This window comes from Manacus candei, unplaced genomic scaffold (assembly GCF_025592945.1).
Source record: "Manacus candei isolate 608988 ecotype Guabito, Panama unplaced genomic scaffold, ASM2559294v1 h1tg000003l, whole genome shotgun sequence".
NCBI classification, from domain to species: domain Eukaryota; kingdom Metazoa; phylum Chordata; class Aves; order Passeriformes; family Pipridae; genus Manacus; species Manacus candei.
The window spans coordinates 5,510,786-5,532,980 of NW_026138051.1; the positions used below are offsets into that span (position 1 = coordinate 5,510,786).

Here is a 22,195-nt window from a genome sequence, read left to right on the forward strand (position 1 = left end):
ATTTACCATTTGACACCTATGCAGTCTGCCGGAGCCTTGGCTGTGCAAAGAATTTTTTCTCCTGTCCTGAATATTTTATAATTGTTTTACAAAGAGCACATGGATGCTCCAGTCATTAAGAAATGCCAACCAAGGTACATTGTGGCACCAGGGAGCAGAGAACAAATAGCTACGCCCATGCAGCAGCCGGAGGGAATGCTCCTTTCAGACCTGCAGCCCTGGTTTGTTTGACTAGTTCTGTATATTGACCTTTGTTTTTTTAAGAAAAACACAAACAATGAGGATTGCTTTCTTGTAGGACCCATTAACTCCTTCAGAGGCTTTGTGGTGCCTGTTGATGAGAGCAGCACGTGTGGCTATGTACTGCCAACTGGAATACCTTTGCTGTTCCACTTTAGTTGGCTGTTTGCAGGCAGGTGCTTCATAGCCCTTTGTTTTTTTGCTTTTGGAAGAGCCAGTCTGTATGTAAAAATGTATGGAAATAGGCCTGGGGATTTTAATCACATTGGCCAAGGAGATAGGGGCCAGATAGGGGAGAGGGAAATTCACCTCTGCTTTCCGTGGGGAGACATGGAGCACTGACTGTCATTTCCGAGACTGCCTGTGATGTGTTTGATGTGGAGCCTGCGAATGGAGTTGCTTAAATACACAATTGTGCCTAAAAATATAAAAATAAAAGCAGTGCTATTTTAAGCCTCTAGAATCAGGGATTATAAATAGCCCAGCTAGTGTGTTACTCCTGGCTGGGTGTGTCGGTCCTTAAACATCACAACTGTCACTTCCCTTTGAAGCAGCTTGTTGGCTAATGACTGCGGCTGCAGAGCCTCCTCTGCATTCCCATGTTCTCCTGATAAGCACAGGGCAATGATAAGGTGCTCTCCAGGCTGACAGGTCCATCACACCAACCCTCAAATTGCCATCTTGGGGCCAGCAAGCACTCACAAATGGAAGGTGGGCACAGGCTGACATGAGCTGCAGAGCTGGAATTCAGTGGAGGGAGGCAACGTTGGCAGGGTACAGTGGAGCTGGGGCTGCTGAACCCCAGACAAAAGGCAAAAAGCTGCGTGGTTGAGCGCTGGTTTGGGCCTTGTGAGACGAGGATTCGGCGCTCTCCATTGTCGGCCTTTCTCTGTGACTGGTTGGGATTCATCTTCTCCCATCATTTAGGCTCCTCTTGTGGCCAGTGGAGGAAAAGATGTTTAGAGGGTAATTTCAGCTCACCCTAATGTGCACCTCTGAGGTGTGGTGGATGGGCTGTGGTGAGGGAAGCCCGGACAACATGTCTAGGCTTGGCCCTTTGTCTGCTGGAGGTACCTTTATTCCCTGTCTGTGGAAGCAGGAGCAGCTGTGGTGATCCAATATACAAAAGTCTGTGAAGTCAAAAGTCACACAGGTACCTTAAATAGCAAACTTTTGACTTTCTGACTCTCAGAAATCATTTTTGTTTGTCTTTTTTCCAGTGTGGTGGCTGGAAATAAGCACCTTTGATGGTGTGTTCCACAGCCTCTGTACCATGGGCAGGCAGCTGGGGGGCAGGCTCTTCCTTGGTGGCCATTTCCAAGAGGAATTCTGGCCGACTCCTGCACCAAGTGATGATATGTTTATTTGCAATATATGGAGCCAGGAGCTGTCACTGGGTGATAGGGATCTGGAGACTAGTAAACAAAAGAAAGCAAGGTTGGAACTCAGACTGTAAGAAGGCTTGTTTGGTTCTAAAGAAAACAACTATAAAACCAAATAATGATGGTGCTCAAAAAGGTCTAGAGTGGTGTATCTCAGGACAAGGTACAAATGTGTCTTCCAAGCTTTTGCACTGGTAGGTTGCCAAAATCTGGGTTATTCTCCCAGGGAGCTCTAAGCAGCTTGTACCCAGAAGATGAAGCAAAGGGAGCTTGTTGGTCATTTATTCTTTTGAAAACAAATAGAAATGGGCCAGGAATCTCTCCCGGTGTAGCTGAGTCTTCTTCAGAACAGAGGAGCTTATTTCATGTTCTCTCAGTGGAGGAAAGCTTGCAAATAGCCATTTGTAGAAGAAGCAAAACACCCTGATGTGTGAAGGTTTCCAAGAGTTCATGCTGAATTCTTTGTCTGTAGCCTGATAGTAACACAGAGGAGCTGTGTCCGGACAGGATGCTGCCCTAGCACAGCACAAGCCATGATGGTGATAGAGAAGGTGATTTCCATCGGGGCACAAATGGGTGCAACAGCAGTGGTAAATAAAGACCTCACAGGTTCAAACCCTATAAGCTGACAGCTCCATTCCCAAACCTGGATGTCTTCAACTAACCAGCTAAAACCAGTATTTGGCAATCTGCTGACTGCAGTGTGCACCTGCCTTCTGCACACTGCTGGCAGTCAGGAAGTTTCTGGGGGGCCTGGACATGGACCTGAAAAGTTACAGTGAAGTGCCAGGCCAAAAATTGGAGCCTTTGTCTGAAAGTGAAGTTGTTACTTCAGTCTGAAAGCAGAGACTTCTCCCATGGCTTGTGTGGTCAGAGCTGCTCCTGGAGGGCAATGGAAGGACTGATTTAATGCTCCATGTCTCTTTCCTTTTACACTGAACTCTTAATCATGCCTGCGTTTGGCTGCAGCTTAGCAGTGAGTGCAGTGCAGAGCCTGAGACCCCTGGGGTGCCGTGAGCACCTAGATCTCTGCCCTGACCCTGGGGTGTGTTTGCAGCCGAGGTCTGTGGCTCTGGGGATGCACACACACACACACACACACACACACACACACACACACACACATTACGATATGAAGAAGCTCAGTTTGCTTTTTATTCCCTCCCTCCCCCACGCCCCCCCGCCTTCTCCTTTTCTATAATCATTGCAAAACAGGAACAAATGAGTGTGTCACTTTAAACCATGAAACCACTTAGTCCGTAAAGACAGATTTGGCGTCTTTGTGCTGGCAGTGACAGGCCAGCGTCGCTCCATAGTGATCCCACTGTTCTCCTCGGCCCCGCACCCCGCCGCTGCTCCCCACCCCCTCCGAGATTTGCTCCGTGTTTGCCTGCCTCTGTTTTTGTGGTTGGTAACCAGCAGAAGAATGGAATGGATTTAATGATTTGTTGGCTGTGGTGCTGGCATGATTAAGTCAATAAAGCTGCAAGCTGAAAACAGTGTAGTTACAGTATATGACTTTAACCTTGTTAATGCATGTTTATGTCCTCCTGCCCACTGTATAGCTGTACATTGCATAAAGAAGATCTGACCAATCTTTAACCCATTAAATAATTCATAAAGTGAGAGCAGACATCAGCTACTTGCAGAGCGGATCAGTAACCATGGGGTCAGCAATAACTTTGGCTCCCTGGACCATATCCAGCATGTTTAAACTCTGGTGATGTCACCAGGCAAGCTTCTAACCTTAATCATTTGGATGGGAACAAAGGGAAGTTAACTGTTGACATGCAGTGTCTCTGCTGTAGAAACACTTGCGAGCATTCTGCAACATCTTTGCCTCACAGGGAACGTGGCCGAGCTCCAGCCTCCAAGCTTCTTTTGTACGCTTCCCTCCCTCCTTACAGCGAAAGTGTGGCTGGCCAAATGTTCAAAGGCACGTGTTTCTCAGACTCCTATTATCTTAAGTGACAGAGACACCAAAATCCCACAGAATTTCGGGGAAATCTTGGCTGACGTTAGAGGATGGTATTTGGAGGCACTTGGAAGGTTTTCTTCATCGTGGATAAATTTCAAATGAAAAATGTCTCCTGCCATGTAAATGATGGAGAAGGACATATAATGGGGATGGAGCGGGGCTAGGGCTGCAGGAGAGGGTGTGGAGTGAAACTGGATAGTTCTTATGGAAGTAAAAAGTTGTCACGATAAAATATCAAGCAGGACTCGCAGAAAAAATCCTAGGATTCTCACCAATAACTACCTCAGCCAGCCTCTTCTTTTCATACCAGGCAAAACATAGGGCTGACATGTCCTAGCAGCCAACCCTCCCTACACAGCTCCCAGCTGGGCACTGAGGGATTCTCCAGGTGCAGCAATGTCCGTAGCTGTTGGAGCAGCATCTTTTGCAGCACGTAAGGGTCGAGTCACGGGATCACAGGGCATGTGGCTGGGACATGCTGCGCTCCACTGGGCTGTGCAGCCAGGTTGGAGGCCCTGGGGGACCATTACAACTCGGTATAGTTTAGTGCTGTGCTGAGATGCAACCAGCTGCGGCCGGACCTGGAGGAGAGATGCAGAGAGGAGAACATGACAGTGCTTGTACATGGAGTGAAGCAGGAAAAGCCCTTCCACCTCTCACCAGTGAGCAGCAAGAAGCTGCCGCAGGTCTGCGGGGTCATAATCCGAGGGCATGGGAAAGGCGCCATTTCAGGAGCCTGGAGATGTAAGCCCCAGAAAATTACCCTCATCCCCCTTTTCTGGGACTAACTTTAATTCCTTTTGGAGGGAACCTGAGGCAGAGAGAGCAGTGATGTGGCTTGCCCATAGTCACAGGAAGAATCTACATGTGACGAAACTAGACCTGATCTTGTAGCCGAAGTCCATAGGGATGGCTTTGGCCATCCCTATGACTCAGTTGCAAAACAAACTCACCATTCAAGATCACCTCCTTTAGAGGCTTGGGAGCTCACCTGTAATGATCCCATTTTCCACGTCTCCTCTGACGAATTGCATGCTCACAGTCTCATGAGCTGACCCTCCACTGTGTGTCCAGAGGGACACTTCTTGTACAGCTGAACTCCTCAGAGGCCTGAATGCCTGTCTGCATGACACAGAGCCAAGGGTGTTTGCAAACAGACCTCCATGATGTGCATGTCTTCATGACTAGGGCTGCTGAGGCTATTAAAGGCACCCAGGTAAAAACTCTCGCATGGTTATTTGTGAGCCAGATGGCTGCGTACAGCAGAGCATATCTCAGAATCCACCACATCCGCCCAGTAATGAATTTTCCAGGTGCCAAAAGATAGGCACCTTGTGTTGGAGATTAGAGCCAGGACCTTCAGTCTGTTGTTGCCAGAATCTGCAAACAGAGATTGGGAGTGAGACTGACCCCCAGAGCTAGTGCTGATTATTCTCAGTCACTCAGTTTCTTTATGGGTGTGTTATTGAAGACTCTTAACTCAATTTACCCTGCTTTTTTTTTTTTTTTTCTCGGTTTGGGTTTTGCTTTAATCCAGAACAGCAGTCTCTACATCAGAGAAGATGTTCCACAGTTTGTGGCAAGTCAAATCTGATCTGAGGAGAAATTCCATGTTCCGTTTCCTTTGTTTTTAACTCGGAACGTTGTGCGATGCGCCTGAAAATCTTTCTTTACTGGTCTGTTGATTTCGATGAATGAACCCACATACACCCAGTGATGTTTTATTATCACTCACCCACCATAGGGTATAGAGCAGCTGGTAATTTTTGTGCATTGACTGCATTTTTTTTCTGCTTGATGGAAAACAGAGTCTCTCCAAGCATATGCTAATGCTGAATGGGGGGATTCCAACTTCTGACCCATAGCTAATATCCTGCAAGTCACATGAAGCTTCCATGGATTCTTGAGCTGGAGTTCGAAATGCCTACGTTATCAGCAAATAAACACCATTAATTGCTTCTAATATGACATGCAGTGGTTAAATGACAAGTTCCTTATTAATATGTGTGTATATCAGCCTTTTCAGTGTGTATGAGGGGGAGTATGAAGTGGTAAAATTATTTAAAATTAGTGGGGAGTATTTACAGGAAGGCATAAAGAACTGTCATTTGAGGAAAGCAGCATTTTATGTTCTTGTCCCGGATGACCTTGCTCCAAGGACAAATCAGAGCTTGATGAAATGAAGCTGCAGATGGCTAGTGATCTCAACTCTGTAATAATGAAATGACACCAGAAAAAAATGAGACATCTACAGTTTGTAAATACAATCCGAATGGAAGGGGAGAAAAGGGATTTTTTAAGGGGAGATTGAGTTGACTTGGTTACAACAGTTCAGCTTCGGGTGTTTTAATAATAATTTCCATTTAAAAACATAATGGAATTGCTCCTTGTTCCCCATACTCAAGGTCACCTTAATACATTTTTCTTTTTTAACATGTCAATATCTTGGTTTTAAAAATTTGATCATGAGGACTACCTAGTCTCAGCCTACTTTGTATGCATTATTTTAGCATATTATTGATCACAGCATTTTGTTTTGTAAGTCATGGTGGTGATTTTTGACATCTGATACAACCCTTTTTAGATGTTTGACTAGTTTCGTCTGTTAAGAGAGAATAAGGTTTTGAGAGGTTTAACACTGAAAAAGTGATGTGATACTTTGTGCCAGAGCACGCTTTGTTTGTGCACTTACATGAGAAATCAGGAGTAAATCTGCTGAGTTTTGCATGCAGGCGGGTTTTCATGCAAAGGGCTTCTGAGCAACCAACTGCTACTGAGAGTGAACACTTGGGCATCTGCCTCTGCAAATTGATCCTTTGTGTGCAAAGGAAAAGGAAAATTCATGGAAACGTTAACTTGGAGAAAGCAGGGGATTTGCAAAGTCTCAGTGATACAGATCAGCTCACTGCAGTTCGCAGAGCTTTTCAGAAATGGGCAGGTAGAGAACTGATTTATCCCATTTGCTCAAGATTTTATGACTTTCACTTTGTTAGTGTGAAATCTTCAGGGTTTTGGTTTTTTGCCTTTTTTTTTTTTTCAGATCTTTTCTGCTCCCCCTAGTATATAAATTCACCAACTAGTCATTGCATTTCCCTGTAGCAGCTTCTGCCGGGTGTTGAGCTAACTTGGCTCCTTTGGAATCTCATCGACACCTCTGAGAGCATGCCTTGACATAACACAAGGATTACTTGAGTCAAACCACTTTATAGATACGAGATGTTGTAGTTTGTCATCACAGCTAATGCAACCTTGTAGAGACAGGCAGAAGGACTACCAGCTGAAATTGGGTGAGATAAATACAGTTTTAGATTATCTCATTGAATTTATAGGCAAACTGCCCTCCATGAGAATGAGAGCGTGGTGTCAAGGGTTGGAGAATCATGACAGCTGTACAAGCCAAATATAAATATTTTGTTCTTTGCAGAGAATTCAATTTTGGATCTTGACTATATGTTATACAGACAGGTACAAAACACCCATCTCTGCATCTTTGGGTGTATACACAGAAAAACAGTAACAGACACAGTTTATGTTAAAGAATGGTGGGGAGGGATGAGTGCAACCCTAGACTGCTGCTCTCAGGTGGAAGAAAAGTGTGTTAACACTGTGGGCACCCAGTTCCCACTGCCATCAGGGGTCTGGTATAGCCTCCGTGGGTCTCCAGTCTTCCTGAAAGGTTTGCCTTGTGTTTGGGATGGTGGATCAAAGCTGGTCTCCAGGCTGCCTTCACCCGTGGCCTGGGAGTTCACCTGGGCCAGAGGATCTGCTTGCAGGGGAGCTGCTGTTGCTGGAGTCTTGATCGTGCCTCTTTACAAGCAGCACAGTTCCTGGGAGGTTGTGTGTGTCTGTGACACACTATCTCTCCCATCTGGGTTGTCCCTCAGGCTCTTGGCTGCTCCCAAAGCTGTTTCCCATGTTCCTTCTAACAACATGATGCCTCACTGCTTGATTTCCACGTGCCTGCTAAAGGATGCATTTTCATCTAAAAGAAAAATCACTATTGCGATAAATCACTCTGGATTTTCTGTCTTTCTATTGCTCTGATTGCTGTTGCTCTTCAATGACATGTTTTGATGGATGAAACCCGTTCTGAAAATATTGGTAGAGCCTTTGCACAAAAGTGTTAACTAATGTCATTAATTTTTTTAAGAGGGGAAGTGGACTAAGTTCTTATTAAAATTGTGGGTGCATTAGAATTGCACTCTGGATACTTTGATGGGATTTTGTTTTGTTTTGAACAGCATGCAGTATAAGAACAGCTATAGGGAAATGAGTGTTTCATCTGCTTTGCTTTAAGGCAGGAAGGTCCTGATACAATTGCTAGACAGGTGTGGTGATCTTGTCACTGCTCCTAGCAAAGAAGGGGGACTACCTTTCAAGGAAGCTGTGCATGCTCGTGAGGTATGAAAAGAAAGAAACACTTAAAAGAACTTTTTTTTTTTAACAAAACTGTATACCCACAGATCACTTACAGTCTTGAAACAAAGCCTTTTCCTGACTGACAGCCCCCACGATAAGCTTAGAAACTTGAGTCTGGCAGTATTTCACATGCTTGTGTATCAAGTAAATGGGTGAAAGATGGGTAAAAAAAAAAAAAACCAGATCCACTGAACTGCACAGTTTGTTTTATCAATGTTCATACATTGTGCTAAAGCAAACACGCAAACAAACTGAAAGCTTTGGAGTATTTCTAAGCTGAAAGACTGTTTTATCTTGAAGAGCATCTCTGAATTGCCAGCAGAATAGAGGAGGGAAAAAAGACAGAAAACTTCCAAAGAGTAAATGGAGAGCTGTGTTAAAGGCGAGAAGCCGAGGTAACCCCTGACTTCTGTGTGAAGCAAGTGACAGTGGCATCTCACAGACATCACACTCTTGAGTGGGCTGACACGATCCTTCTGCCAAACCGTGACCCTGGATTTTGTTTACCTTATTTTTATGCATTGGCCAAACAGATTCACCATCTTAGTATCTAAGTGGACTAACAGCTGTGGAGGCCATGATCCTTCTTTGTAAAGGTGGCATCAAGGTTTCTTATGGGTCCACACAAGGTTACTACACATCAGGGGTCTACATGTGGCTTCCGTGTGGTTCTAAGACATGAAACTCCTAAAACCATAAAATTGGGTGAGGCATTTTTAATGCTATTAGTGTTTTATTTGCTCAGTCTGTAGTATTTGCAGAGTGGTTGTGCCTATGAGTCTTATTCCTGGGCTTCAGAGCCAAGTGCTGCCCAAGCATGAAGTCCCCACCGCAGAGATGCAGTGCAGCTCCTGGATAGGGTGGGCAGGTGGGAGTGCAGAGAGTAGAGGGGAACAAGGGGCATTAGTTTGAAACCAGTATTTGCATTTCCTCAGCAGAGTGCAGAACTTCCCGTACGTAACACGTGTTCTTAAAATACAGAACACAACTCAGTTGGTGAAACTGCACCCCACCCCTAGAGAAGAGCTGTCCCTGCAGAGAACACGAATCCCCCTGGAGCCCCAGCCCAGCAGCCGGGGCCTGGGAGCGGGTCAGTGGCAGTGGCTCTGCTCAAGACCTGTAGCCATGGTTTTCTGGTTTTGTTTCTTGTTTACTGTGTGATGTCGTGGTAAATACTTCAAACTAAGTTATCTTTGGTTACCAAAAAAAAAAAAAAAAAAATCGAACTGGTGGAAAAAGCAGTTTGTCCCCTTCTCGTACTTAGAGCAAACATCCACCCTGGGCGAGCATTGCCTTTGGTCTTTGGCTTTTGTGCTGCGGCTCATCTCAACAACCCTTCTGCTTTAAGCTCTGTAATCCCTGGATTCAGCTGGATGCCCCACTGGAAGTGGAGGGGATATTTCTCAAATTAGCAGTGTCTTTTGCAATGGAATAAACTTTTTAAATGCAGGTACTGGAAGTATTTTTAATTAGCCACGTTTCCTTTCTTCCACTGCTGCTAATGCTTTCAGTGAGGAAGTGCAGCCTTCTCCCAACTCTGCAAATATCTACCGAAATTTGCAGTGCTGCCTGCCTCTCTCAGTAACCTTGCTGTGACCTGGTTATCTGTTAGAACCACAAAGAATTCAGTCTCTAATTAGTCCATCTGTTAACTATTGAAATTCATGACTTGGTTTTATTGTCTGTGTCTTTACCATAATGCTGAATGGTCTCACCTGGCAGCTTATTTCTTATAAAGCAAATGTGCCTTTCCAAGAGCCATTTTGGTGCAGATAACTGTCTTTTCAGCATTGGACAAATGACTCTGTCTAGCAGCCTGCAGTCCCCTTCCTGCCCTCACTGAAATAAATTGTACATCTCGAATAGCTCTGGGCTTAAGTCAATACAATTTAACATGTACAATTTCTTTGTTATATTCTTTGGAGTTACACCGTAAGAGCAGATGGGAAAGTTTAATAATGATAAATGAGTTTAGTGTTTTCACATAGTCCTAAAAAACAATGAATGTTCTTTATTAAAGATTAGAGGGATTTTTACATACTTGCCAAGGAGCGATTAAAGCTCTGGTTCAGATCCTCGGAAAGTCTTGCTTTTAAATTCTTTTTGGACTGTTTGTTAATGAGGATTCAGAGGAATTAGGGGCCATAAATTTCCTCATTCTCACTTAAGTGAAGCCACAAAGTGATTACTGGATATATAACTAAGTGCTGAGGACTGAAGTTTATCAACCACGTTCACGCAGAACAATTCATCTCCGCGCTTATTTGCTGCAGTTGTGCATCTTGTACGTAGTCAGATGATGTGTCTGGGCAGGTCGAGCTCGCCAGTGGATTTTTGGAAGGATGTAGATTCATGAATGGACGTGGTAGGTCTCAGTGGGACTGCTTGCACGCCTTCCATCAGGCAGTTACCTGATGGTTTGTTGGACCAGGCCCACGCTCGCTGCTGGGCGCGGGAATGGGCAGATGTGTTTGCCCATCGTGCACAGCTGGGCGGCTGCAGGGCACTGGTTTCACTGGGCTGTGCAGTGGCTTTTACAAGTGCAGTCAGTGGTGGAACACTGACACGAGCAGTATACATTCCTGCAAGCCTGGAGCCTGATTCTTTCCTCCTTGCTCTTGAAACTGGTGCATAAGATACAAAGTCGAAACTGCACAGTTAGTCCCAGTGCCTTTTTGAAATTGCCCCACCGGGAAGCCCAGGGAGTGCTGCAGGAGCTCCAGACCTGCTGCGTGAAACTTTGCCTGGCAACAAGAACACACGTTCTCAAACACACTCTCCAATTCCAGGTCTGTGTGGTGTGCCAGTTGGTTAGGGATTCTGACCATATTAATATTAGTTTGGGGAGGGGAGAATGGCAAAAAAACCCTGATACCTACATGCAAATGTCTTTTTTTTTTTTTTTTTTAAGTCAAAGAATCAGAACCCCCTGTAGCCATCTGTACCCTCCATTGTACAGCTCGGCCACACGGCCCCTCGGGTGGGAACACCCACTTCCATCATTCCCGGCCTCAGCACCAGAATCCTCTCTTTGCTGTCTTCCTGTGTTCTGTAGTGGGATTGTCCAAACCACAGATGAGTTAAGATTATGGCTGGTTTGGCTTGGCCTTACTATGGGAAGGAAAGTGATTTTTCTTGGGGAGCGATGAAAAGGAAAAATGTTTAAAGTTCATTAACCTTTGGTACAGATAGCAGTGTCCTTTAGACTACACCAGAGCTATTCTTAGTCGTGACGTGCAAGTGGTTATTTTTTATTGTACAGGAATACAGTAGTTCCCACTAGTGGTGAAAAGAGAGAACTTTTTCCTTTTCCTTTTCCTTTTTGTTTTTTTTTTTTTTTTTTTTTTTGGCTTAACCTAAATGTGAACTTGTAGAAGGCAAGATTTTGAATTAATTCCTTGTCTTTCTATCTATGCTATTTTGTCCTAATTTCCCCCAAAGCAAACTGTATATCTATAGATTGTTTCTTTACTGGCTAATTAAGTGTTATACAACTTTGCTCTGAAAAACTCAACAACCCATTCTGTGTATTTGCAAATGAACTTCACTGATTGTCATTATTGCTATAGGGTGCCTGCAGAAAATCCCATATAATTAAGCTGTTGTACCGCCACAGCACCAGAGCAACAATTAGTAATGTGATTTACACTTCTTTACCATTAATAATATGGAAAAATCAACATTATTTTCTTGATGATGTTTAGGAGAAATTAGAATGAGGTGGACATGATTAGGAAAAGAGACTTTAATGTTATGACTTGTTAATGCAATAGCCCAGAGCAAGACATCAGAATGATTGTCCTTGCACTAAACTCATTTGCTTCAGTAAGCACAGACCCTCTGCACGCAACAAGACAAGTTTGGAGGAAATTGGATAGATGGCAGGGATTTTGGTGGTATGAACATTTCAGTGTCTTTCATGTGCAGAGTACACAAACTGAATCCCTCCACTTTCAAATATTCCCCCAGAGGCAATCTGCATTATTCAAAGCTTAACTGTGGCTGCAGAATCCTGTCTGACATGAAAGCGGAGTGCCAGCTTTACGTGAACTTTCATATTTACATCTGTAGTAAATCATATTTACTTTTTTTCTCCCCTTCTCTTTTTCTGTGGGAGAGAGGGAGTAAAATGGGTAGGAGGGAAGGAGGAGGAGGAGAGATGTCCAGCAGAATTGTAAGCAAAGCACCGGTAATAAAATCTAGTCTTATGAGACTGCCCATGAATAGGAATGATAATGAGAGCAGTGATGAGCTGCAGGTTTGTGTCTTTTAGTAAATTATCTAGCAGGCATTTACATTTCATCAATTGTGCTTTTGCATAATAGACCGAAGTGCTACAACAAAAGGAGGCACCATAAAAATGAGTAATTTCAGTGACCTTCTTGGTAATCCCTCTTACAAAGAATATCTTGGAAGGAGTTGGGTGATTCCTCATAGTGAAGCTTTTGTGGAAAGGTGCCCCAGGCCCGAGAAGCTTTCCTGGTGACAAATGCCTTCCAAGGCTTTCTTCTGACCACTCTGAAACATGGCTCGTATCCTGTTTTCTCCATCTGAGCATGCTTCTAATTGTCAGATGTCAAAAGGCAACAACCATTTTCTTCTTGCTTATCTCCTGATAACATTGATTCTCAAACAAAGGATGTGGGCTTCCATTCTGAAAACAAAGGAAGCATGGCCCAGCTAAGGATGCTGGATATAATATACATACTTCTGCCTGCCAATAATAACAAAACATCATAAATAATGTAGAAGCTGGATGTGAAAATGGAGAATAGGGAATACGCTGGTGCTGCTGTTCCTGGATACAGCACTCACAGATTCTTGTCCTCAGTGAGGCCTTGACTTATTCCCTCATTTTGCTCTTGTATTTCCCTGAATACCTGCCAGGTCTTAAGAGCTCTTTTTTTTTTTCCATTTTGTTTTGTGTCTTCATCATGTTCTTGAATTTTTTTCTTTTCTCCCCAACATGCTCTTTCTTTGGAGGCAAGTCCTCAGCTGTCAAAGCCAACTCAGATCTTCCACTGAGAACTTAAAACAAGGCTGGTTTGCACCAGGCAGGATTTGGACCCACTGCATTCGTTACTGATTTGTGTCCAGGCATTTTTGCATCTTCTCCTTTCCTTTCTCAATGACCTCTCCTCATTCCTCTGATCATGGAACTCACAAAAACCACTTCAATTCCAGGCCCACATTTTCCCCATCTCTCTGAGTTCCTGGTCTGATGGCTCCTTTTCCCCTCTTCTCTCTTTAGTTTGCTCATTTTCTGTAGCCTTCTCCTTTACATTCACGTGCCAAATCCTACCCTGATGCAACTTTCTTTTCCTTCTGTCTTTCAGTGTAACAGTTGGAGAACTGGTGGGAAATGTGACGCTTTACTCACTGCCAGCCAGGCAGCCCTGACTGCAGCAGTGATAGTGAATCAGTTCCACAGCCTTGGGCTACTCGTGAAGAATTTTGGATTAACCTTTTGCTTGTCTCACTTCTTGTTGTGCTGATGCTCAGATATCAGAGCAGTCCCCTGCACCTCACTGTAACACACAGGTCTATGTGAATCCATGAGGTGTTTTGGCCTTGGGACAGCCAAAGACCAGAGAGAGGGCATCAGCAGAGAGGATAAGGGCTTCTGTTGTTACCTCCCTGATGAGATTAATTTTCTTTTTTCCGTCTTTCTTGGCAGGATCAAAATCCTGGAATTGTTGCCAGACTTCAGGAGCCAGGCTCCATCCCAAGTGGGGGCTCTGTGCCGGCACCAGCCACGGTCAATGGGTACACGATGAGGAACCATTTACTGAAGCAGCAAATAATGAAGCGACAGCTGATGCAGGTACGATGCCTCTGTGGGGTGCTGTGCTGTCCCCCTCACTGGGAAGGACAGGACTGACTGGAATGAGGAAATCATCAGTCAGCAAACACCAGGGAGTGACCCTGGAATTGCTAGGCTGAGTCAGACTAAGGCTGTGGTGAGTCTAGGCCAAGAGAAGCCAAGGCCAAGTGCTGCTCAGCAAGTCTCAGAGCAGATCTGCCCCCGCGTATGCAAGGGAAGGATTTGGTCACTTCCATATTGCTGCCGTCATCCTTGGTCAGCCACAGAGCTGGGAGGGAAGATGCAGAGCAGGGAGGCTTGGAGAGTGAGTCAGCCTCAGGAGACATGTTCTCCTTGCTTGCCTTTCTTTCTGGTTCCCTGGGGATTTACCAGAGCAGATGCTAGACTCCAGTTTGTCCAGGATTTGACTGGTCTCTTTAGCAACAGAAGCCCCTGTAGGATGTTTGTAATAGGCTGTGTGAGGAAGCCAGGGTGGGGGAATCCCACAGATGAGTTGGGTGAGGCAGCTCTGACCATGTGCCTCTGACTTTCTGAGCGTGCTGCCCGATTTGGGTCAAGGAGACTCGTTTCTGCAGATGAGAAATGAGATGAGAAGTCGCTCAGTAAAACCCTCAGTGAAGCCGTGTCCTGCCCATTGATCAAACTCCCTTTCAAAGCCAGCTCTGCCTCCCTGATATTGTTTGGCTTCAAGTTTTACTGGGCTGGTCTAACACAGCAGGAGCCAGCCCTCAGCTCCCACCATCCACAGACAGCTCCCCAGGTCACAGCTACTGTTCACAGCAGGGATGCGAGTGCAGTGATAAGTTCTGGGTTCTGGTTCAAATCAGGTCACTTGGAGTAACCCATCTATTCCTTGCTGAAGGAGCACCTGCTGTGGATCCCTGGCTCCCTGTGTTCTGGTTAAAAGTGGCAACCAGCTCACAGGGGGATGGTACACAAGGGCAGAGCCGTCCTCCAGACAGGGTAAAGGCCACCAGTGCTCTCCTGCTTGTGAGTGTGTCCCTGCAATGCTACCACACAGTCCGGTCACTAATGGACTTCTGGACGCTTTTTGTCCCCTGATCTGGTGCTTCAGAGAACACATCCAGATAGTCTGCACTAGAGGTGCTGGGGAGATGCCAGGATTCCTGCAACCTCCAGCTGCAGCACACTTCACTCATAGGCTGATGAATACGGGAGTCTCCACGTTTGTCCAGCTCCCCTTTGGCTGCCTGCACAGCATCTGCTGAAGGCTGTGCTTCCCAACGCTGGGCTGTCATCAGGACACCTTAGCAAGAAGGGCCATGAGAGCAATTGTGGTCTGGAATGAACTGTCTGGGCTGAATCTCATCAGAGGAGGCGGGGGTGTGTATGGAAGAGGTTGTTAATGATAACAGTGGCTACACTTCAAGTGTCTGCTGCTCTTGCTTGTCAAGAGACTACAACTTGACTATTATGCCCCTTGTCTTCCAGGAAAAGCAGAGACAAAACATGCTGGGAGTAACATCTGAGCAGAGGAGTTTGTTTGCAGCTCAGCAGATAAACCAGTTTCAAGGTAAGGAGGGAAATGGCATGCTATGAAAATCCTTAAGAAGCCGGGGCCTGAGGTCTAGTTAAATACGGAGACTTAATGTTTCTCTGCCCTGAATTAAAAGCATTTCACATTTTACCACATATCTTGAGATACCCCCATTTCCTTATGGCTCCAGTATAATTCTGTTACAAATAGCACAGAGGAGAGGCCCATGACATGGAAGAGAAAGAGCAGGAGTTTTTAAAGGTTCTGCCGCATTTCCAGGGCACTCACAGCTAACGTGTCTCTCTGCCCACAGCCGTGCAGCAGCCCCTTCCCGCTGACTGCAACCAGGTGATGCCGGCTCCTCCGCCCAACCACCGCATGCTGCCTTCGAACCCGGCCATGCTGCAGAGCACCCTGGGCTCTGGCATGGCCCCAGCCACTGCCAGCCAGAGCAGTGGGACGATGGTGATGATTCCACACAACCCTGGCAAGCAGCAGGGGATTTTCCCACCTAATTCTGACTTTAACATCCCCCTGCGGCCAAGCCAGAACTCACTGGGCATGAACTCGGGGTGCCAGACGGTGCACAGCCACTCCACTGTGCGGCCGGGAATGCCGATGGGAGGCTTCAGTTCTGGTTCCTTAACAAATCACTCTGCAACACAGCAACACTTGAGGCAGCCGAGTATGCCAAGAATCCCCAATGTCTACCCCAACTCATCTGGCCAGATGTGGACGCCGACTTCTGTGCCAAGGATGCCAAATCAAAGCCAAATGGATACCAGCATGCAGCAGTTCTCCGGGAACACGCTCTTCTCCAAACAGAGCGTGAGGCCGAGCACACCGGGTCAGGCGTTCTCCCAGCAGGCCGTGGTGCCGCCGAATCAGATCGCTCCCGGCGTGCAGGTCAGGCAGATGCAGAAACTGAGCATGGGACAGTCTGGCCAGGGCTTGAGCTCGATGAGTAATCAGAACTTGAGACACAATTTAACCAGGGGACCGTTGCCAGCTATGAATGTTATGAAATCGGTGCCGCAGGGAGTGTCCAGTTTTAACCACCTCAATCCCACCCCAGGCCTCGGCCCACCGAGCTACCCTTCCACTGGGCAGCCGCCCGACGCCTTCAGCAGGATGAGCGCCACTGCGGAGCTGCCGCAGTACGACTTTGTGTCCCAGCACAGCAATTCCATCCTGCCTGCCAACTGCAGCGACACCGACTTCCTCGACTCCCTCATGAAGAACAGCAGCAGCAGCAACGACGAAGAGTGGTTGAACAATCTGACAATGATAGATGACATTTTGGGACAGCACGCTCAAAGCTCTGGACACGTTTAGCTCGGAGAGAAGCAGCCTCGTTGTAAATAACTCGCATATGGCTTCAAACAGAACAGACAACCCATGAAAGCCGCCACCTCGTTCAATACTGAGTGAACAGACTCAGCCAATTCTTTGCCTGCATCAAAGCTTAATATTGGCAGTTTTTCAGATGACTGTATATATTTGAATATTTTGTAAATTATGTTTTCCTAAACCTTAAATGTAGAAGTATTTATACTTCTTTGCTGGACTCTTTGTAAATAAATCTATAGCATAACTTTTGGTTTTATTATAGGGATTTCATTATACCTTGTTATAAATATGCAAATAATATTGTTAGTTTCAGTAATACTGTGTATTACAGCATAAAATACTTATGTTTTTGACATAACTTAACACATGATCTAGGGGTGTCATTGCAACCAGACTAAGCAGAAATCAAATGTGGCATCTGTTCTCTCATATCAAGAGGAAAGATTGAAAAGTTGCATTAAAAAAAAAATAAAATCCCTAAAAGGAGCTGCTGATTCCCCCATAGCTCAGTCTTGCAGCCCAGTCCTGGTATGTAGGTCCCATCCAGGCCCGCAGTGCATACAGGGATCTGTCTGCAGAGATCCCTTTGCCAGATCCTGGGCATGTTCTCAGCTTGATACACTCCAGTAGGTCAATTCGACCCTGACAATGCGCCGTTGCTGTCCTGCAGTGAACGTGTGGTTGTGACGTTCCAGCTGCTGGCCAGGGTGTGTCCATGTGCCCGGGGGTTGCAGGACTGGGGGCTCAGCGTGGCGTGGCCCGTGGTGGGTCACACTGAAGAGGAGGCACTGCCCAGCCTGCAGCCGCTGAACCCGTCAGCGAAAAGGTAGCTCTGGTTTGTGCACCTCTGCCATGTATATTTGTAGTGTACAGGTGATTTGTTCCTGGTTTTAAGGCTTTTCATAATTTCTGTTTTAATGTGAGACTTTTTTCAGGGGAAAAGTCTATAAACATTAATAGTTAATTTTTGATGTTTTTCTGTCAGCTACTATTGTCCTATGTATATTTAAGAGTCTGTTTATAAAAGATTCACTGTACTGTAAACTTCTTAAAATGTTCATACTTTGTGTAATCATATTTTAATAGTCACGTCATACTTCGCAATACATTTGTAATATAACGTCAGCTTCAAGCACAGAATGTTTTTTTCTTCATACCATAATAAACTGCCAGGGGAAAATTGCATATCCTTTATGTGCTCATTTCTCAGCTACAGCATTTCGTACCTGCAGATATTTGAATTAATTTGATTTGTCCAGGATGCTACAACGTCAATCTAATAACATGTACAAATGTGTATGTGCTGTTAGTAGAAGCAGTGGGCTAGATGGAGAGTTGAAGCAGGCTTTAATTTTATTTTAAGATGGGATTGCTTAGGCCCACTGTCCTTTTCCAGTGTAATTATAAGTGAATGTGAAATTAATCTCTGTTGGTTTTTTGTTGTTTTTTTTTTTTTTACATAGCACCATGTTTATTTAAGTGACAGTTCTCGTGTATAAACACCAAGGGTGAGGTGGTGAGGAGGGGACCTTGCTCATTCCGTGACGCCTGCGAGGGCAGTGGCAGGTATGGAATGTCACTCCTTTGACACAGAAATTGTCTGATTGGAGAGCTGATGCCTGTCCTGTGGGAGGCCAGGCTGGGAGGAAGGGTAGGAAGGAACAGGAAAATTTTAGTAACGTTAAGTAAGTGCACAAATAGAATCTGGAGCTATAATTGCCTCCATTTAACCGAGCCAGACGCCGCCCCAGCTTCCTAGAGCTGGTGCAGAAAATGTGTCGGTGCTGCCCTTTGTCCCAGGGCATGCTGTGGGCATGGCAAGGCTGAGGAAATCTCCTGGGGGGATTCCATGCTGGAGGGAGGGGTTTGGCAAGGTCACTCCTATCCTGGAATGGGTCATTCCAGAAGACTGTTCTCCAGAGCTGGATGGCAGAAAACAGCTCCTGGAGTAAAAAATGAGAGGGGATATTCAGGGTTTAAAGCAGCTGGGCCCACACTCTGCTAGTGGTGCTCACATGGGGAGGAGACCACTCCGAGTAAAACCACCCCAGGCATGTCAGGTCCTTCTGGCTTCCTGATGGCACTGGCAGGTCCTCACGGAGCAGCTCTGAGGGGAATGACCCCAACCAGCTTTGTCTCGAGACTGGCATGCACCTGTATGAAACCAGGGCGAGGAGGAAAGAAACCAGTTTTTCCAGCAAAGGAACCCAAACAATTGCCCAAAACAGGCTGTAGAACTCGGTAAGTGTCTGAAAGAGGCAGAAATGCCGACTTGCCTCCAGACAGCAGAGAGGGGGAGAAATGCCCGTGAGTGTGTCTGTGGTGAGGACAAAGGTGAGTTTGTTTGGCTGTGAAAACTGGCACCATTTCAGCAGCTTTTCTGTCACGAGCTGTGTCCTGCCAGGACACAGGGAGCTTCAGGCAGCAGCAGATCTGACCACAGGTCTGGATCCAGAGGCGCCTGAGCCCTCCAGGCCAACAGAACAGCAGGCACTGGTGGCAGAGAAGGCTACTGCCTGCACACTCCTCTTTGGGATATTAATAAAAATAGCAAAAGTGCCATCTTTTCATTCTTCATTTTGCTTGTGTCAATGCACACTTCAGTTTTTCAGTTCTGCAGGATTTGGGTTAAAAACAGTGCAGGGAGGATGTCTTCAAAAGCCAAATATTCCCCACAGAATTTACAGAAAACAGTTTATCTTGTACCTGTGTTGTGTACCCACTTATTTGCACTCTTTTTTTTGTTTGTTTTTGTTTTTATGGGTTTTTTCGGGGGTTTTTTTGGTTGGGCTTTTTGTTTGGTTGGTTTTTTATCTAGCTTTTCAGCTGGTAGAGCTTTTCACCCCTCCATATCCCAGTTCCTTGCGCCTGAGAGGGAATGATGATCCTTCGTTGCCACAGAGGTGGTGTGAAGAGTCAGGACTATATCAAGCTTGGAAGAAGAACAGGACTAAGTATAATTACTATTATCCTGCTGTCTCTGGTTGCACTTGAAACTGCTGATTAGTAAACATGTCTTTTGGGGAGTTGGCACAACCGCAGTGGCCAGTGCCCTGCTTGGGTTGCAGCCCAGGAGTGGGGCTGCTGCCTCTCCCTGGGTCAGCCGGCAGCTCAGGCTGGAGCACAGGCACAGGGATGTGTGGGGTGAAGGCATAATGACTGTGGAGGAACATTTCAGGAATTGGAGCATCAGCATGGCAGTCCTGGTTGGTGTCACAGTTAATGATCACAATAAATTGTCTGTTTTGTTCTGTAAGAAAATACCTCTGTCTGTACTTTGCCTTCCCTTTTCTTCTCTCTGTTTAAAGTGTGAAAATGCCCAAAGTCTTATCCTGCCTTCACTCTCATGGTCTGTGTCACTAAGGTAAATAGTTACAGCTAGTGAGGGCTAGTGAGGGAGTAGCACTAAATATGTCTGCATTGTTCTCCTGCTGTGTTTACTGGACCAGCAGATCACCCCACAAGACATACATAGACTTATGCCACGAGCCAAATTCTGCTGCCTCACATGCAGTGTAAAGACGGAATTGATCTTCTGAAGGCAGTGGTATAGCATGGGATTTGCACAAACATTAATAAGAGCAGCATCTGGTGCTGCGGCAGTGCAAACTGAATTTGGATCTCTAGAATAGTTACAAGGGATGAAGTGTCTGACAGCGCTTGCTGTTGAAAGCCATCATTTATTTTCTGTACAAGTTACGTCACCAGACTGCCCTCATAATTATGGCCATGAAAACAGAGGCAAGGCAGTAAGCTTTTCCTCTTAGGTTCTAAAATAACATCAAATGCCTATAAAGGCCAGAATTTCCAAAGACCTGAGCTCACTAAAAGCCTGTCTCACAGAAGGGTTAGTAGGATAGGTAAGCCAGACTTGCTACAGAAAAATTCTCTTTGTGGATTGTATTAATCTAAAGCAGCCCATTTATGACAAGGGCAGAACAGAAAAACAGTCATTCCTGTCAGACAGTACGCAGGGAGCACCCAGGAATAGATGTCGTGGGAGCCTGGATCAGGCAATTTCCCTGGGAAGCATAGCCCTGACTTATGCAGAACCTGAGCCCTGCTGCTCAGTGGCTCTCTAGGATTGATTACATGTCTGTCCTAAGAAGCTTTCAACAAAGGAAGCTGCACTGATGTTGAAGTGTAAGGTCAAGCTCTCCTCTTGTGTAGGATGTTGTAAATCAGGAGCTATTCCACTGCCTGCCGCAGGGTAACCCCTGATTTACACCACTCTGGGAGCAGAGCGAGCACCTGGCAAGAATCTGGCACTTGTCTCGTGGTCCTGCCTGGATGGCCCCGCACGGTGGGAGAGGAGCCGCAGATGTGCGGGGTGGCCCCAAGAGAGGACGCGCTCCGTGCTGGCACCTGGTCACAGGGCAGGCAAGGACGAGGGGAGGAGTGAGGATGAGCGGCGGTCACTGCACCGGCTCTGCCTCCTTTTCTGCTGCCGTCTGCACTGACGGGCAGGTGGCACACGGCCCCGGGGGGACACTTGGCCCTGGCACATCTGCCCAGCCAGCTATTCAGGCTGAGCTCAGGTTTTGGTGCTTAATGCCAAATTAATGCCTGTTCCACCTTCTATTCCCTGCTGTATATATAGCATATTTTAAAAAAATATATAAAAGAGTCTGGAAGAGAGTGAGGTGTTTTAAATACCAATAAGAGTCTCTCCTGGGCAAGCTAAAACAGAAGTACTGGTCGGCAGCTGCAGGAGTTACTGAGAACTTGAGACTGGCTGGTCAAGAGGCCTCCTGTGTACAATCTTGCATGAAACCGGGGACAGGCGCCTTATTAAAGCAGTCGGGCTGAAACCACTGGTGCTGTAGTTAATCACAGCCATTTTTGTTGCTCCCTCCCGTCTCACTCGATGGGTTTGTAGCACTGTGCAGAACAAATACACTGTTTTATGCACGTCTTGATCCATTTCCCATTACGCGGCAGGTCTGGGACTTGGCTTTCGTCCTCGCTCTGCCCGAGGCAGCCACTCGGCTGACAAGGGCTTGTGCAGTGTGGGGCTGTGTGATTTGGGCTGTGTGTGCTGGTGCTAGGCCGTGTGTGCCCCCTGTGTAACCACATGCACATGACCATGCGCATGGTGAGGCCATGGAGGCCGATTTCTTTGCTTTCTGGAGCTCAGGAAGTAGAGACATTTGGAATTTTTTTTTTTTTCATTTTTATCCAGGTTGGCATTACAGTAGTCTGGGTTGCATCACAGATATGTGTCAATTAAAACAACCCACAGCTACAGCAGTGATTTGTCCCCACAGCCTTAAGAGCCCTTTGCTGCGTGGATGAACCCCACTGCCAGCCTCAACATGTATCAAAGCCAGAAACCAAGTAAGAAGCTCCTGAGGTTTGTGCATCACGTTGTTTTTGTCCTTATCAAGGTTTTTGATGCTGCAATTTAATGTCTGAGCTTTAAACAACTTGGTTGGAGAAAAAAAAAAAGAAATGCCATTTAAGCTCAAAGTTGGATTTGTATTAAAAAAGGACATTTTAATTGT

At 46.0% G+C, this 22,195-nt stretch overlaps 1 protein-coding gene across 1 annotated transcript in view; it reads left to right on the top strand.

Moving 5' to 3' along the window:
* MAMLD1 (mastermind like domain containing 1) overlaps positions 1–20,963 on the top strand; it is an 84,856-nt gene extending 63,893 nt beyond the window's left edge. Inside the window, exons 3-5 of the mRNA XM_051787032.1 lie at positions 13,697–13,843; positions 15,296–15,377; positions 15,655–20,963. Of these exons, the coding sequence (XP_051642992.1) occupies positions 13,697–13,843; positions 15,296–15,377; positions 15,655–16,676 (1,251 nt within the window). The 3' untranslated portion in view covers positions 16,677–20,963. The remainder of the gene's footprint in view (positions 1–13,696; positions 13,844–15,295; positions 15,378–15,654) is intronic.
* Positions 20,964–22,195: the final 1,232 nt, after the last annotated feature.